The sequence below is a fragment of the Ceratosolen solmsi genome, unplaced genomic scaffold (assembly GCF_000503995.2).
Source record: "Ceratosolen solmsi marchali unplaced genomic scaffold, CerSol_1.0 scaffold14, whole genome shotgun sequence".
NCBI lineage: Eukaryota > Metazoa > Arthropoda > Insecta > Hymenoptera > Agaonidae > Ceratosolen > Ceratosolen solmsi.
Window position 1 is genome coordinate 7,369 of NW_011948420.1, and position 17,767 is coordinate 25,135.

At 23.4% G+C, this 17,767-nt stretch overlaps 3 protein-coding genes across 5 annotated transcripts; 2 read left to right on the top strand and 1 right to left on the bottom strand.

Moving 5' to 3' along the window:
- The first annotated feature begins 3,048 nt into the window (after nucleotides 1-3,048).
- Nucleotides 3,049-10,764, top strand: LOC105360869 (alcohol dehydrogenase [NADP(+)]). Of its 2 annotated transcripts, none has more exons than XM_011497871.1 (6): nucleotides 3,049-3,191; nucleotides 3,773-3,937; nucleotides 4,040-4,234; nucleotides 4,323-4,439; nucleotides 5,080-5,468; nucleotides 10,687-10,764. In XM_011497871.1, the coding sequence occupies exons 1-6, from the start codon at nucleotides 3,066-3,068 to the stop codon at nucleotides 10,700-10,702; spliced, it is 1,008 nt and encodes a 335-aa protein (XP_011496173.1). In that variant the 5' UTR covers nucleotides 3,049-3,065; the 3' UTR covers nucleotides 10,703-10,764. The 2 variants fall into 2 exon arrangements, with proteins under 2 accessions (XP_011496173.1, XP_011496172.1); XM_011497870.1 differs by lacking the exon at nucleotides 10,687-10,764 and adding an exon at nucleotides 5,691-5,847.
- Nucleotides 7,285-12,514, bottom strand: LOC105360868 (Minichromosome maintenance 5). Of its 2 annotated transcripts, none has more exons than XM_011497869.1 (8): nucleotides 12,171-12,514; nucleotides 11,873-12,080; nucleotides 11,535-11,707; nucleotides 11,124-11,458; nucleotides 10,679-11,025; nucleotides 9,962-10,395; nucleotides 8,857-9,128; nucleotides 7,285-7,568 (listed from the first exon to the last, which is right to left on the bottom strand). In XM_011497869.1, exons 1-8 carry the CDS (start codon nucleotides 12,323-12,325, stop codon nucleotides 7,339-7,341), a joined length of 2,154 nt encoding a protein of 717 aa, XP_011496171.1. In that variant the 5' UTR covers nucleotides 12,326-12,514; the 3' UTR covers nucleotides 7,285-7,338. The 2 variants fall into 2 exon arrangements, with proteins under 2 accessions (XP_011496171.1, XP_011496170.1); XM_011497868.1 differs by having other exon boundaries at nucleotides 11,825-12,080.
- A 204-nt stretch (nucleotides 12,515-12,718) lies between these two features.
- Nucleotides 12,719-17,766, top strand: SMC2 (structural maintenance of chromosomes 2). The gene is made up of 7 exons (XM_011497872.1): nucleotides 12,719-12,991; nucleotides 13,275-13,697; nucleotides 13,775-14,053; nucleotides 14,131-14,904; nucleotides 15,558-16,145; nucleotides 16,294-16,915; nucleotides 17,018-17,766. The coding sequence occupies exons 1-7, from the start codon at nucleotides 12,824-12,826 to the stop codon at nucleotides 17,695-17,697; spliced, it is 3,534 nt and encodes a 1,177-aa protein (XP_011496174.1). The 5' UTR covers nucleotides 12,719-12,823; the 3' UTR covers nucleotides 17,698-17,766.
- The last annotated feature ends 1 nt before the right edge of the window (nucleotide 17,767 follows it).

Genomic DNA, 17,767 nt, shown 5'->3' on the forward strand with positions numbered 1-17,767 from the left:
CTGCTCAAAGCGGACTGATCGTTTTACCAAAAAGTAAAAATGTTAATAGGATTAAAGAAAATTTTGATATTTTCAACTACTCGCTCACTGAAGATGAAATGGAGAAATTAAATAAGATGGACATGGAAGAAACTGACAGGAACTTTGATTTTCACAACATGTGGGTTAGTTTATTATAAATTTATTAAATTAAAAATATTTTTTTTATACCTTATGATTAAAATAATATTATTTTCATTATTTTTATATCTGTTATATTAATAGTATACCAATACAAATATAAATATATTATGACAGGAGATATTTAAAATTAATTTTTAAAAACAATATTCAAAGAAAAAATTTCAAGGTTATTAAATTAAACTTACTTTATTAAAGAAATGATTTGAATGAATTTACAAGTATCCACTATATCCATTTTCGAATAATATTCCTAAGGAATAAAAACAATTTACTCTAAATATATTATATATTAAATAAAGTTAGTTCAAATAAACAATATATATTTATATTCTTATTTTGTTCATTATATTTTTTATTTAAGAAACAAAAATGCAGTAAATAAAATTATGAGATATTATAGATTTACATTAAATAATTTATTGAATTTTTTTATGTTTTTATCGAATAATTTATTTAAATTATAAGTTTTTAATGTCGAAAACACTAAATAATTTCAATTTCATCAAATTGATTAATTCTATATAATTGCTTTATAAAATTATAGAATTATAATATTCAATATATAAATATAATAAATCTAATTAAATTAATTGGAAATACTAAAACTAAACAAATTAGATCTATACTATGATAATTGAAAATACTAAAACTAAACAAATTAAATATATACTATTATAATTGAAAATTATTAAACAATTAAAATTTTATATTGTTAAATTGTATTAATATATAAATTATTAATATATAAATATAAATAATATGAAAGATTAATGATAAAATAATAATATTAAAATGTAACAACCAATTACATTTTAAAACAAAAATAAGTTAAAAAGTAATGTAGTGAAGATGAAGCAAAAAATGAATACTTATTTTATTTGTATTAGTTTTATTTAATTTTTAACAATAAAAATGATAATATATATCTTTATAACTGAATAAATATTTAAACCAATCTTAAGAACGTAAAAAAAATTGAAATGTATATATAAAATTGGCTCATTAAATTAATCTAATAACTGTTATGCGCATATTGATAAGTACAATATCTAATTAATATATTATTAAAATAGTCGTAAATGATTGACATTATCAACAATTCAATAATGGAGAATTACCAATGAAGAGAGTATTAATCAATAAGATTAAATTTCGACAACTATACATAGTCTACAAATTATTTTTATGAGAAAATAAATATCTTTACTTCAAGATGTTATAAATAAGGCTTAAAAATAAAATATATTTATTGTATATTAAGAACAAAATAATACTATTAGAATTTTTTATTATTAATATTATCTACTTCTTAATAGATATGATGAATTTTGTAGTTTAATTTAATAATTGTACTTTTATCTTTATGTAATTAATAAATTATTTTGATTAAAGAATCATTAAATGTAAGAATAAATATGACTGTACATATATCTGTAAAAACAAAGCATAATATTTAATTTAAATTAATTTAATATTATTATTAATATTAAATTAATATTATGTTAATTTAATAAATTAATTTAATAACAAAGCATAATATTAATTTAAACTACATCTATTTCGAAAAACAACTTCTTATCCAGTACATAATTTTAGTATACTAACATTAATATATAACCGCGTAGTCACCTCAAATCAATATTAATTTCTTTACATTAAATTAATATGGCGTTCATTTTCTTTATTTAACATATCTGATATTCGCTAGATAAACTAACGGATCATTAAACGATGATTTAAAATTTATATGTACATATATAGGTTTCTTAGGATTAGTGATGTCACTGACAACTTATAGCCTTGAAAGAATTGCTACATAGTTGTTAATATGTAAATAAAAATTATCTTGATAATAAATCTTTTTAGTTATATAACAAAATTAATTCATTATGTAAATTTAACGGATTCATAAATTAAAATTTTTTTATTTCTTAAATTTATCCCGAAATTTTTATTTTATTATTATTTTATTTTATCTAGAATAATTTCATTATAATAAATATGTTAATAGATTTTCTGTTAAACATATAATTTATTATTATATATTATTATATAAATTATTTAATAATAATAATATTCTAAAGAGAGAATCCGTTGAACTATTTCAAACTTAAACTATAAAACAAAATTTAATTAAGTTGAATTTTTAAAGATATTTTCTATTTCAATGATTTGTACTGTCTGTAATTAGTTTTAAAAAATTCATTTTTATATTATGAATTAAATAAATTTTCAAATAAATAGGTAAAAAAAAAAAAAAAAATAAAGCTTGTAAATAAAAGAATAAATGGCTGGTTTATCGAGGCTAGAGAGTTGGTTAATTTTCACGGTCGATTATTATCACAAGTCTAAGGAAGCATAATTATTATTATGAGAATATCGCCATAAACATTTTTTCAATGTACATTTATTCAATGTCTTGCGTAATTATTTTTATCGTTGAAGAGATATATGAGAGCGCTGAAAAACAGGCAGCGCTAGTATTTAATACGTTGATGACCTCCTCCTCGAACCTTCGACGGAAGTAGGCATTTTTTCAATGTAACAATACATTTTTCGAAAAATATTTATACATAAATTTTCGATCCTCTCTGATTGACCATGAAATCATTCCTCTGAAGGTAAAAGCAACACATTTACTTAGTGGACTGTACACGTCACAACAATTCCTTATAACTTATTAAACTCGAAAAGAAAGAACATTTCCTTTCATTCTCCATCCGAAGAAGAACCTGTCTAATAAAAGAAGCTTCAACAATTGATATTCTTTTTTGAATTATTACTTATTATCGCAGTACGATTTTGGCATTTTATCTTTATTTTTTTAGTATTTTGATCTATGAAAATTTTCCTCTTACATATTGTTCTTTTGCAGTCCAATAATGAATACAGTTTTCAGACTTTTTAGTTTGGTCTTACTAGCAAGCCTTCCAAAAGGATATGCCATGGATAATTTGAAACTATCATCTGGTTATAACATTCCAAGCGTTGGTTTGGGTACATCTTCGGTATGTATATTTAACAAAAGTTAATAAATTGTTAAAACGTACTTCAGAATTATATATTTACTAGACTTTACTAGAATTAAACAATTTTTACTGATACTTATCAAACAATTTTAATTACACAATTATTAAAATAAGATTATTTAAAATTTAAAAAATAAGAAATATTTTTGGACTTTCAGTATAAAATATTTTTATTTTAATATAAATATAATAAACAATAATAGAATTAGATAAAATATACGATATTAATTTTAATGGTGAAGTAATGTTTTTATTAATAGAATGAATTATATTATATAGTATTTCTTGCTTATATTTTTATTTTTTAACTTTGTGATAAAAAATAAAAAATAACTAAAATATAGATTTTAAATAAAACTAGGACTTTATTATAAATAACAAAATATTTATTTACTAATTAAAATGATATCCATATTATAATGTATTAGAGAATAACAACAAACTAAATAAATCATTTATTATATCTTAACATTACATAATTAAAATCATTTATAAATTTTAATACACTTACAAAACAATAATAATTTGTTATAATTAAATAAATGTATTTTGCACTATAGATTAAGCCTTATGATCTAGAAAATGCAATAATTAACGCTCTGGAGAATGGATACAAACACATTGATACAGCTTTTACTTACCATAATGAGGAAGCTATCGGGAAAGTTTTAAAAAAATGGTTTGCAAAAGGCGGAGCACGAGAAAATCTATTTATTACATCTAAAGTATAAAACCTTAAAAATTATTCTTTTTTTAAATGGTGTAATTATTTAACACGAAGATATAAAATTTATATTAAATATTATTTAAAAGTAATTATTTTTTAGCTACCTAGTCAAGGTAATAGACCTGAAAGTGTAGAAAAGTATCTAAAACAATCATTGAAAGATTTGGGTTTAGATTATGTTGATATGTATTTAATTCATACGCCATTTGGTTTAAAAGAAGGAGTAAATAACTCACCTAAGGAAGTAAATGGAATAGAAATATTTGAAAACGTGAATCATAATGCTTTATGGAAGGTAACTATTATTCTGTATCAAAGCATGAAGTGAAAACATTAAAAAAAATTACTGTAATCAATTAATTAATAATATTCACTACGTATAGGAAATGGAGAAACAAGTAAAAAATGGATATGCTAAATCTATTGGTTTGAGTAATTTCAATCAATCACAAATTGACAATGTTTATAAGAATGCAGAAATTAAACCAAGTAATTTACAGGTAATAAAAATTTCACATATGTTATTCATAAAACATATTAAATTATTAATATTTATATAATATAATATTTAAAATGTAATGCAAAAATCAATATATTATTCTACAAAAATTATAGTATTATATATCAGTAAATGAACAATAAACATATCTCTATGTAATGTATTTATTATTATCGACAATATTAGTTCAAAGTAAAGAATGACAATTAAATAAATTAACATTTAATGAAAAATGAATATGTAAAAAAATTATCTTTTGATTAAATGTACCTATTTAATATATGTAATTTTATTATTGCCATTTTTCAGATACTATTATTAATAAAACAATTTGAAATGGAAATATAATTATGATTAAAATATTCCGTATATGTTTATGTACATAAAAATGTCAAAAATATATCTTTAAACTAATTATATTATTGATTATATTAATTAAAGTACTATTTACTCATTCTGATTATTATAGGCATTTATAAGTCAATTATGTAAAATGACTTTTCATTTTAACAAACGTTTTACAAAGCAATTTTTGTAATCATATTTATCACTATAATTACAGCAATGGCCAGTAGCTTTGCACGTAAATATATATTTCATATATTTGTGGCTTATAATAATTAAATGTGCTTTGAATGCAGGTGGAAATTCATGCGTACCTTCCACAAAAACAACTGCGGCAATTTTGCAAGAAGCACAACATCGTGGTAACAGCATATGCACCCCTAGGTTCTCATAACTCGAGAACTTATTTGCACAAAAGCACCGGGAAGGATTTACCAGCTCTCATTGATCTTCCGATTATTAAGGATTTAGCCCAGAAGTACAAGAAATCTCCAAGTCAGATATTACTTCGACATACTGTTCAGGACGATCTAGTTGTTATCCCAAAAAGTTCAAATTCCGATAGGCAGAAGTTAAATATCGATCTCTTCGACTTCAAATTAACAGCCGAGGACGTAAAGAAGATTGACAATTTAGACAAGGGCGAAAAAGGTCGAGTCTTTGACTTTTTAAAATTCTACAAGGGGTGAGACTTAAATATTACCTTTATAAGGATTTTATTTATTGTATTAAATACAATATTTCGTAATCACAATAAAAAACAATATATTTAAAAAATGTTAAAACGTTAAAGTTCAACATTTCATTCTTTAAAAATGATTAAACGAATAGTATTTTGTATGTAAAACTGAGCATGTCATTACATATATTTCTGACTATTCTTATTAACAAAAATATTATGTTTTAGCCTTGAAAACAATCCTCAGTATCCATTTGTTGAGCAATCGTAAGCAGATGTTATTTAATAAACAACATTAAGGATTTAAAAAGTCATCAGCATTAATTAAATTCTAGATTATTAAGCATGTTATTTAACAGTAAATTAATCATACCATCCTTTTTGTATTTTTATTATATTCTTATGAAATTGAAATTTTTAAAACTATAGATTATATTTATGATATGAAATATTCAAGTATGAATTTCCTTCTATGTAAAATTTATTACAAAATAAAGCAACATTTATCGCTAATTCGTATTTTTTCAAAAGTATTTTAATTAACATATTTTTATCTATTACACAAATAAAATTTATAATTGTTTAAGGTGTTAAAATATTTAATAAAAGATTTTGATTTTAAAGAATGAATAATTTCAATATGATTAGTTTTAATAAATCAGAATTAAATATAATCAAATAGGTAATTGGCGCATCAAATCACACATTATAGTATAGATAGCACGTACTAAGTATATAAATAAATAAGATACATAAAACTAATTTAGAATCAACAGGATTCAAGCATTATAATCTCTATGCAACTTTTGTACAGCATATTTTATACGGCATATAAAAATTATATCTTCCACTTATGTTTATAACACTACTTGTTTTGAAAAAAATTACTAATGCAATTGAAACAATTTCTCTTATAGATATTTGACATCTAGCAAATGGAATGAATAGAAAGCTTAACTTATAGTTTGAGATTAGATAGAATGAAGGAGTTAACAATTTTTCAATATAAGAATTCAAGTAGTGAATTGAAATTAATCAAAATCAGTTATTGATCATTAATCTATTGCAATACCGACAAAAACATTTATTCCTATCAATGTTAAACGATAAGACCGAACATATATAAATATCTAAGAAGAAAATCAATACCAAAAAAACAGACGCACCAATAAATAATACACTAATAAATCATTCAATAAATCAAGCAATAGACTCAAAGCAAACTAATTTTTTTCATAGGTTATCTCTTTCTCTTTCATTAATAATAAAACTAAATATTTTATTTTATATTTAATTTACCCACTGCTTCGATACTAATACCAAATATCACAAACATCTCTTGCCAAAGAAAAAAATATAATAAAATACTTATCATATTTTAAACCCAAAGGAGTTTCAATTGAAATTTTAATTTTTGTTTTTGTAAAAATACGATAATTGTATTGATACCATGTATTATTATAACAATACGTCTGTTTTATCCTATTACTACTATAATAATATATTTCCAAATTTTCATTTAAAATATTACTTATATTGAATTTTAAAAAATATTGAATTAATATAAAAGTGTATGTGATCAATATAGATAATTACAGTACAAATTTTATTTAAAATAAATTACAATTTATTATAATTAATGCTTCGGGAATCGACATTTGATATAATTAATAAACATAATATGTAAATGCAAATAAAATATGAGTAAATATATCAATAGTTTCAATAAAAAAATTTTAGTTACATCGTATTTTATGACACTATTTATAGAAATACTTATGATGTTAATAATAATATAAGTCTTTAGTTTGCTAATCTTTTATATATCGTGAACAAAATATGTACTTTTCTTGAAATAACATATTCTCCATATATCTTAAAAAATTCTGTACAACATTTTACGTTGAAAACGATGCTTTAATTCACCTCTACGTATCATTGTATAAATAACTTTATAAATAGCTCCTTCTGGATACTTTTGTTTAATAAAATCAGTGATAATATTCTGCTCTGAAACTTGAGTTCCAATTGCAAATCGTCTCTTTAATTGTCTTTCTATACGGGTTAGCATTTCGTGATCCTCATCTGTTGTAAAACCTTCTGCACCTGCATAAATTCAAAATTAAAATATATTAATTAACATATTTTTGTTATAAATTACATTAGAACTTATAAATATAATAAAATTATCTATATTTTTTCAATATTCAAGATCATATATTTTATTATTTTTGTAAATGATTAAGCATATATATACAAATTTAAATTAAACCGAATATTGCAACAAATATCACTAAAGAAAGTAATTTTACTATAAACATTCTAAATAGAATAAATATTTATTTTACAATACCTAAATAATTTAGTAAGCAACATGCAATGTATAATAATAATTAGCATTTATTAATATAATTAATTATTTTATTAATATAATTAATTAATATAATTACTTTTATGTAATAAAGAAAATTACTAATTCAATTTTTATTTAAATTATAATTTATAATTATGTATTACATAATTTTAATATAACAGTTTTTTAAAAATATTGTACTTATTTACTTTGATTAACAAATTTAAAAAATAATAAATGATAATGATTAATACTACAGGGTGAAAATTAATGTGTTCTTAAAGAAAATCAAATTCATATGAAAATAAAATATGCTATAAATAACGTGTATCTTTGCATTTCCTACAAACAATATTTTCTAATTGATTTTAGTTTTATCTGTTATAATATAATGGAATGTTATAAAGAATTTACAAACAGTAGGAGTATAACAAACAAAGTAAGATAATTTGTAGATAAATCTTTATACACTTAATTGTGATATTATTAATGCAGTTATATCAATTGTATTAACTATAAATATTTATTTTTATTAATTAAAACTACACTATATCTATCATATATATGAGTATATAAGTTACATATTATCTATATAAAATACAATTTTAATATAATATATTTCAATAATACTAAAATAAGATGTATTTGGCAAGTTACAGAATTATAAATAGAAAGTCACTAAATTGCAATGATAAAAATAAGAATAAAATTGTCACCTATCATATTTATCATTATCATTCACCATTACTTTCATCAAATTTTAATATTTATTATGAGAATCAAAAACATTTGTTTTATTTATAAATATAATGTGCTACATGTTTAATTTACAAGTGATTACCCATTGACTTTAACAAAATTTACTGTTGCTTTCATTGAACTATATTTTGAAATATACTGAACTTTTTTTTCTAAATATTTCTAAATATCAATAGTAATAATGTATTACGATATTTAATAATTTTTTTCATAAACTCATATTTTAGGAAAATATATATGATAAATAGTAATATTAAAAAAAATCGTTTTCAATTTTCTTACCAGCAAGAGAACCAGACTGAACAGCAGTCATTGTTGATACTTGAAACAATCTGAGTGCTTCATCGACGTTAGTTTCCGTTGCAAACGGTTGCAGCCTTATTTTTGCCAAAGATTCTGAAATTCGAATTATGGCTTCAAGCTGACGAACAGTAATCGGTATGGAGAGTTTTTTTTCACTGTCATTGTCAAGCTGATTTTTATTAGTGCGCATCATTACGTATCGATTTTTTAATTTTTCACCAGCTGCTATTGTCAAACGAGGTCCACAGTTTCTAAAATATTTTATGTACCCTATTATTTATTAAAACAAAAATTTTTAGCGGAAAATTTATATAATATACGTAACTCTTTGATTTTACTACACTATCAAGATTCATATTTATATATTTAGTCTTAAAACTACAAATATAGTTCCTAAAATTATAACGTAAATAAATTATCATCGTCCAAATGGTTGGTTGAACATTGGATATATTGCAATACGTTTCGCGTGTACCGAAATAAACAATAAAATGTAGCCTAATTGCACTTGTGGCAATAAAACAATACTTTCTAATTTCTAACACTTTTCATGTTTACATTGATTACAAAAAGGAAAATTGTATCTTTAAGTGCAATGTTTGATATATACCTATTCGATCTATACATATTTGGTAAGTAGCCATGATTTTATTGATTTAGACCTAGTTTTTTTGTTATTAACGGCATAATTTATGCTTATAATTTTATTATTATGTTTTTAGCTTATGTTAAGCTTATGTTAACCTTATGTTAAGCATATTGTTATTTAATACATATAATCTATCTTATCTTCAATAATTTAAACAAAAATATCATTTCAATTGTTCCACTAAAAAAATAATAGTAACTTACAATTTAAAATAATTCATTTTGATTAATTTTTTAATTAATGTAAACATGATGTTAATTGGCTAAAATATTCAATTATATTAATAAAATTAATTTTTTAATTTATAAGTAATTACTTTTCTACTCTAATACACAAAAAAATTTTACATTATAAAATCAAGTCCTTTCGAATAAGATATACATTTTAAATGAAAAATTTTTAATTGCACCTGATAAAAAATAATTCCATACTTACGTTCTACAATAATGAATGAATTTTTTAAGTAAAGCTACAGACAGCTCGCCCTCAATTACATTATCATCGGTGTGATTTGCGTTCATATGAAGACTAAGGACATGTTTTGCCAAAGTAATATCTCTGGCTTCCTGATGCTCATCTTTAACTATAAAGATCATGTCAAATCGCGACAAAATTGTTGGCATAAAATTTATATTGTCTTCGCCCTTAGTATCATCCCATCTACCGAAAATAGAGTTAGCAGCTGCTAAGACTGAACAACGGGTATTTAAAGTTGTTGTGATGCCAGCCTTGGCAATCGAGATTGTTTGCTGTTCCATCGCCTCGTGTATGGCTACTCGATCATCTTCTTTCATTTTATCGAATTCATCTATACAAACAACTCCACCATCAGCTAACACCATTGCACCACCCTCCATTATAAAATTTCGCTAAAAATGATAGAACAATATATTAAATTTTTTTTTTCGTAATTTAATTCTTTTTATATATATATATAAACATTTTTAGTATTATTGTATATTTATTTGTATAAAAATAAACATTAGTTTCATAAAACCAGTTATCCTAACAATATATAGATATAAATAAACTATATTTTTTAAAGTTTAGACTATTAAAGATATTATTATCTTCAATGATAATAATAAGATTTAATACTGTATAAATTTAAAAATATACAAAAGTATCTTTAAAAAAAAATAATTTACATACTGTTATAGGATCCCTCATTACTGAAGCAGTAAGACCTGCAGCCGAACTTCCTTTTCCTGATGTATACACTCCAACTGGAGCAACATTTTCAACAAATTTCAAAAGCTGTGATTTGGCTGTTCCTGGATCACCAAGCAACAATATATTTATGTCACCTCTCCTACACAATCCATCTGGCATTCTTTTTCTAGATCCACCAAAAAGCAAACAAGCAATTGCTTTTTTCATATCTGTTGCTCCAAAAATACTAGGTGCTATGCTTTTTGTTATTCTTTCATATACATCAGGATCTGCTGCTAAACGTCTAAACATCTCCTCTTCCTCAGAAGTTGCAGATGAACGACTTCCTAAAAAAATATATGTATATTTATTACAATTACGTTCTTAATAAAACTAATTTAAACAATTTTTAAAAAAACTTTTAGATAAGCAACAATAGATATACCCTTGCCACTATTTTGAACATCTACTGATATACCAACAACTCGAATATAAGATGAACGTATACCAACTAGAGACTTGTCCTTATTAGCAACTTTAGCACTAGATTTAACTACTTTTTTAATAGAAAGTATACCAAGAATCATAACTTGATTTCCTGGTACAACACGATCACATAAATAACGATCAACATAGAGTTGCACATGTCTTGGCATTTCACCCTGGGGTACTTGATCATAAAGTTCTTGTAGCTTTAATGTTTGAAAATCAACACATTGGCATTTGTCAGGCATAATAAAAAATGGATCTAATGGACACTTTGGTCTTCCAGGTTGCTCTCTATAATTTTAAAAAAGGTAATTTCAAGATATTTAACTATAATTATATAATTGTATAATTCAAATTATTTTCTTACGTTAAACATTGTCTAGGTAAAGGAAAGCCTTCTAAACCTGGTTTAATTGCAAGATTAGATATTACATTCCTACATGATCTACACTGAATAGACATTTTAACAGCTTTTGATCTAATTCCAGTTGCAGATACTATAATTCCTGATATTTTTATTAATTTGGAGACGGTATCAGGCTAAAATAAAAAAATGATTTACAATTTCTATATTTAAAATACAGTTAAATATTATCTTGCAATATTAAATAATAGATAACACATAAAAATACAATATTTAATATATTTTAAACTTACTTTCATCCCTCTCATTGAAATACAATTAGCATCCGATGAAAATAAAACCTGAATGTCTTCTAATTTTTCTTCTCCTTCAGGTCTTGGCTTTGTAATTTCGTCTGCAACTTCTTTTGCAGCTTCTTCAAATATTGGTAGAAATTCTGTTGGTTGTTTATTAATTTTTTCTGCCAAAGATTCATCATATGCAGTTAAATCTTCCAAATTAATCTCAATCCAATATTGTCTTAAATTATAATGTCGTTTTAAAATATCTCTGATGAAGACAGAAAAGAAATAGTCTCATTAACTTTATGGATCATCTACTTTTAAATAAAAATAAAGTTAAATACATTTAGATACTTACCGATATTTATAATTAAAGTTACCTTCGTGAAATTGTCTCAAAAATTCTTTAAATTTTTTCTTAAACTGTTGAAAATTAATGGTTTTACCATTTTGAGTATCTTCAGCGGAAAAATTATCGGAAAAAAATACTTCCGCATTATCGAAGCCTTCCATAATTATAAACACAAAGTAATATTTAAAATATCACAGATCAATTCTACTGAAAGAAGCAGTTACATGGGTTAAGTACGGTATCTGAACGGCGGGAAATGAAGGTTGTGTGACCTGCTGGTAAATTTCGTTTATCCTTAGCTTCTATTGGTTTAAAAATTATTTCAAGAAATAATCATTCACCAATCAACTAATCTAACAATCTAAAATTTCCTAGTTTTAAGTGTATTCAAATATATTACTTAAAACATTTTTATTATATATTTACCTGTATAATATTTATTTACATATGTAAAAATAGTTTTACGAATAATTCAAGTCATTAAAATATATTTTAACATAAATTGTAAATAAAAATCCGTTACATTATTTCGTGACTGTTGTATACATAACGGCGTACTTATTAAGTAAAGCATTTTCTAACCATTAATTTTCCGTTAAATTGTCTTTTACAAGTACAATTTTGTTTGATGATTAAGCTGCAAAAAAAATATTGTAATTATGCATATAAAATCAATGGTGCTTGAGGGTTTTAAATCCTATGGAAAGAGAATTGAAATTAATGGATTTGATCAAGAATTCAATGCTATTACTGGTTTAAATGGCAGCGGTAAATCTAATATTCTGGATGCGATATGTTTTGTACTTGGTATTTCAAATCTTGGTCAGGTAATTTTATTTTAATTTATGGCATTATATTACTTGTTTTTAGTAATATAATAATGTAGTAATAGTAATGTAAGCATAGCTGCTTATAACTACAATCGCTAATAAACAATCTTACTTTTCTGAGTAGTTTATAAATACTATAATACTTTTGGTTACTTATTTTTATTGATTTTTTGAACTCAATATTACAATTTGAGATTTATAATTTCTGTAAATATATGAATTTAAATTATTATTTGCACTTTGATACATCTCTTTATAATCAGAAGTAAAAATGTAATAGGTAAGAGCTAGTTCTCTACAAGAACTTGTTTATAAATCTGGTCAAGCTGGAATAAAAAAAGCTAGTGTTACAATTGTTTTCGATAATCGAAATCGTGAATCTTCACCCATGGGATATGAAGATTATGAAGAAATTACAGTAACAAGACAAGTTGTTATTGATGGAAAAAATAAATATATGATTAATGGTTCAAATGTACAGAATAAAAGAGTTCAAGACATGTTTTGTTCTGTACAACTTAATGTTAATAATCCTCACTTTTTAATTATGCAAGGTAGAATTACTAAAGTATTAAATATGAAGCCACCAGAAATTTTATCTATGATTGAAGAAGCTGCAGGAACAAAAATGTATGAAACAAAAAAAGCTACATCTTTAAAACTCATTGAAAAAAAAGATAGTAAGCTAAGTGAAATAAATGAGGTATATTGTTTGAAATAGTAATTAACTTTTAATTATTGAGTAATTATTATTTTCATAACTATTCAATTTTATCTTAGATTTTGAAAGATGAACTAGGACCTAAGATAGCAAAATTAAAAGAAGAACGTGCTCAATATATGGAATATCAGCGAATAACAAGAGAACTTGAACATTGTAAAAGAATTTATATTGCGTGGAAATACGTTAATGCTTTGCAAAATAGTGAAAGAGCTAATGAAGATGTTAATAATATTAAAGAAAATATTAAAAAAAAAGAAACAAATATTACAAATGGTGAAGAAAAAATGAAATATATGGAAGACAAAATTGTTGAAATTATCAATAAAAGAAATATTGTAAATTTATAATATTGTTCATTTATTTATGAGTTTTAAATAAAAATAATTAGTTTTTGTCAATTTTTTTTTAATAGGAACAAGATAATACCTTAGGAGAAATTGAACAAAATCTCAGAGAAGCAGAGAAAAAAGAACATAAATTAACAGCTGAAATTAATAGCAATAAAGAAAATATTAAAGCAGCACAAACAAGTATAAAACAATTAACAAGTAATATTTTTGACGAGGAAAATTTATTAGGAATTAAACAAAAGGAAATTGAGAAAGTGGGTGGATTATTTGAAAAATTGAAAGAGCAAGATCGTTTAGATTCAGATGCTCTTGTGATTGCTCAAGAAGCCTATCAGAAAATTAGTTCGGGTTTATTACAATGTGATGATGGTAGCAATGCAACTTTAGAACAACAATTTATAAATGTAAAACAAAATCTTAGTGAAGCACAAACTGAAATTAAACAATGTGAAATGACATTGGCTCACAATAAACAACAATTGAATAAGAAAAAAATTGATATGCAGAGTACCGAAACTGAGTACAAAAAAGATAATAAGAAATTAGAGGATATGCAGAAAGCTTTGAAAAATTTTGAAAATGAATTAAATAAATTAAATTATAAAGATGGATTTTTAGAATCATTGGAAGAACAAAAAACTTGCTTAAAAAAGGACATAAAAAAATTTAGTGATGAAGTAGATCATTTCGAATCAAGATATCCTCAATTAAGATTTTATTATAAGGATCCAGAACCAAATTTTAAAAGAAAATCAGTTATAGGTCTTGTATGTAAATCAATCATAGTTAAAGAACTAAAAGCAGCTTATGCTTTAGAAATTGCTGCTGGTGGAAAGGTATATACAGTTTATTAATTTTAATTTAAGGTATAAATAGTTTATAACATTAATTTTATAAAAGCAATAGATTTATATAACAAAATAAAACTTAATACAAACAAAAAATAAATAACTAATCTTAACTAAATTTCATTTTATAACAATATTTAAGTATTTGAAATAATAATTTACTTATTATAATTTTTTACATTTATAAAAGACTTGTTAAAAATTATTTCCTAATGCAAAATTTAAGAATTGTAAAATTGATTAGATTTTATAAATATTTTATACTTTTCATTAGTAAAAACACATATTTGTAAAATGAGAAATATTTAAATTGTTAATTTGATTTGAAAAAAATGTGCTAATATTCCTACAGAAAATATTTTATAATATTTAAATTCAATTTCTAAATTTTAATTTTGTTAAAAGGAATTTAATGTATTCCACAAATGTACTTAAATAATTTCAAAATTTAATGGTAGTTTTATTTCATGACATTTTATTAAACATATAAATTATTTTGAAGTTTCAGAAAAGTTCAATTAGTTTCATATTTAATTATTACATAGTATGTTAGTAATTTTCTATTTATTAGTTTTTAATTTTATATTAATTATATTATTTATACAATTTATACAATATATATAATTATATAATTCCTATAGCTCTATAATGTAATGGTTGATACTGAGTTAACTGGTAAAAAAATACTGAAAAGTGGTAATTTACAATCACGTGTTACTATTGTGCCTTTGAATAAGGTATCTGGGTATCCAATGGATCAACAAATTATTGATTTTGCTCAAAAATTAGTAGGCCCTGAAAATGTACAACCAGCCTTGTCACTTATTGACTTTCCAGAAGAAACAAGACCAGCCATGCAATGGATATTTGGAAATATTTTTATTTGTAAAGACATGAATGTTGCAAAACAAGTAGCCTACCATAATAATATAATGAAAAAGTGCATTACTTTACAAGGTGATGTATTTGATCCATCAGGTATTTTATCTGGTGGTGCACCTGCTAAAGCTGGTTCTATATTATTAAAATTAGATGAATTGAAAGAAGTACAGCTTACATTGAATAAAAAACAACAATCTCTCCAAGATATTCTTGCAAGAATTGAAAATATTAATCAAATTGCTGACAGATTCAACTCACTTAAACAACAATATAATATTAAACAGCATGAATTAGATATGGTAATGCAGCGACTACAGAAAACTACACATCATCAATTAAAACAAGAAGTATATATTACATCCTGTATAATATTTATGTTTATGTAATATTTAAAATTTTAAATAGAGAATAAATGATTGAAAATTTAACATTAATTTTAGAAAAAGCTTTTCTGTATTTCAATTAAACAAACATTTCTCTTTATTTTTATTTCAGGTAGAAAATCTAGAACTTTCAATTAACAAATTAAAAGAAAAAATGATCTTGGCTAAAGAATCAGAACAAATTAGTTTAAAACGTTCTAATGAAATAGAAATACAATTAAAAGATGCTGATAATATTCGAGAACGACAATTAAAAGAGGCTGAAAACAAATTAAAAAACCTAAAAAAGAAGGCTGAATCAAGCAGAAAAGAATGGCAAAAAAGAGAGCAAGAAGCTGAAACATTGAATCTAGAAATATTTGAACTAAAAAAAACAATTGAAAATGGAAAAGAACAACTGGAAAAAGCAAAGGGAAAACTTAATGAGCTGATAGAAAAAGAAAATACATTAAAAAATGATCTTAAAGTAGCAAATAAAATTGCTATAGAATTACAAAATAATTTAAAAGCTCGCAAAGAAGCTATACATCAACATAATATTGAAATACAAAAATTACAATGTGAAAAGGAAAATATTTTAAAACAAAAACAAGACATAGAATTAGAAATAAAAAAATTGAGCCACGAAGTTACTGCCATAAAAAATACCGCTAATGAATGCAAAAATAAAATTACAGAATATTTACGAAAACATGAATGGATTGAGCAGGAACAAAAATATTTTGGAGAAAAAGGTATATAACATTGATATACTTTATATAAGTCATAATTTTATTTTTAGAAGTTTATACATAGTAAAGTTTTTTGAATTTTAATTAATTTTATATAAATTTTAGGTAGTATGTACGATTTTGAAACTAACAATCCAGAAGAAATGGGTCAAAAAACACGTGAATTTGAAGGAATCCTTGCTAAGTTAAGTAGGACAGTAAATGCAAGAGCAATGCATCATTTAAATCAAGAAGAAGAACAACATACGGATTTATTAAAGAAGAAAAAAATTTTGGAAGGAGACAGAAAAAAAATATTGGAATCTATTAAAAAATTAGATGAAAAAAAGAAAAGTACACTATTAGAAGCTTGGGAACGTGTAAATAAAGATTTTGGTTCAATATTTAATACATTACTTCCTGGTGCTGATGCCAAATTAGAACCCCCGGAAAACCAAAGCGTCCTTGATGGATTAGAAGTTAAAATTGCACTTTGTGGAGTATGGAAAGAATCATTAGGTGAATTATCAGGAGGTCAAAGGTCTTTGGTAGCACTTTCATTAATTTTGGCTATGTTATTGTTTAAACCAGCACCATTATATATTTTGGATGAAGTTGATGCAGCATTAGATTTATCGCATACTGAAAATATTGGTGCTATGTTAAAACGTCATTTTAAAAGTTCTCAATTTATAGTTGTTTCATTGAAAAATGGTATGTTTAATAATGCTAATGTATTATTTAAAACACGTTTTGTTGATGGTATGTCAACTATAACTAGGACAGAAAGGCCAAGGTCAAAATAACCACGATTTTTAATTAATTGAATGTATATAACTATTTTAATGTTAAGACTAAAATATTTTTACATTAATA

What these genes read in the sequence shown, in the direction of transcription:
- LOC105360869 (XM_011497870.1), top strand. Translation starts at nt 3,066, where the DNA reads ATGAATACAGTTTTCAGACTTTTTAGTTTGGTCTTACTAGCAAGCCTT. An exon ending in ATCATAATGCTTTATGGAAG is followed by an intron (nt 4,235 to 4,322) that starts GTAACTATTATT and finishes CACTACGTATAG; the next exon opens with GAAATGGAGAAACAAGTAAA. An exon ending in TTAAACCAAGTAATTTACAG is followed by an intron (nt 4,440 to 5,079) that starts GTAATAAAAATT and finishes CTTTGAATGCAG; the next exon opens with GTGGAAATTCATGCGTACCT.
- LOC105360868 (XM_011497868.1), bottom strand. Translation starts at nt 12,325, where the DNA reads ATGGAAGGCTTCGATAATGCGGAAGTATTTTTTTCCGATAATTTTTCC. An exon ending in AACTTTAATTATAAATATCG is followed by an intron (nt 12,081 to 12,170) that starts GTAAGTATCTAA and finishes TGTCTTCATCAG; the next exon opens with AGATATTTTAAAACGACATT. An exon ending in TTACCTAGACAATGTTTAAC is followed by an intron (nt 11,459 to 11,534) that starts GTAAGAAAATAA and finishes TTAAAATTATAG; the next exon opens with AGAGCAACCTGGAAGACCAA.
- SMC2 (XM_011497872.1), top strand. Translation starts at nt 12,824, where the DNA reads ATGCATATAAAATCAATGGTGCTTGAGGGTTTTAAATCCTATGGAAAG. An exon ending in GTATTTCAAATCTTGGTCAG is followed by an intron (nt 12,992 to 13,274) that starts GTAATTTTATTT and finishes AAAATGTAATAG; the next exon opens with GTAAGAGCTAGTTCTCTACA. An exon ending in AAATTGCTGCTGGTGGAAAG is followed by an intron (nt 14,905 to 15,557) that starts GTATATACAGTT and finishes TAATTCCTATAG; the next exon opens with CTCTATAATGTAATGGTTGA.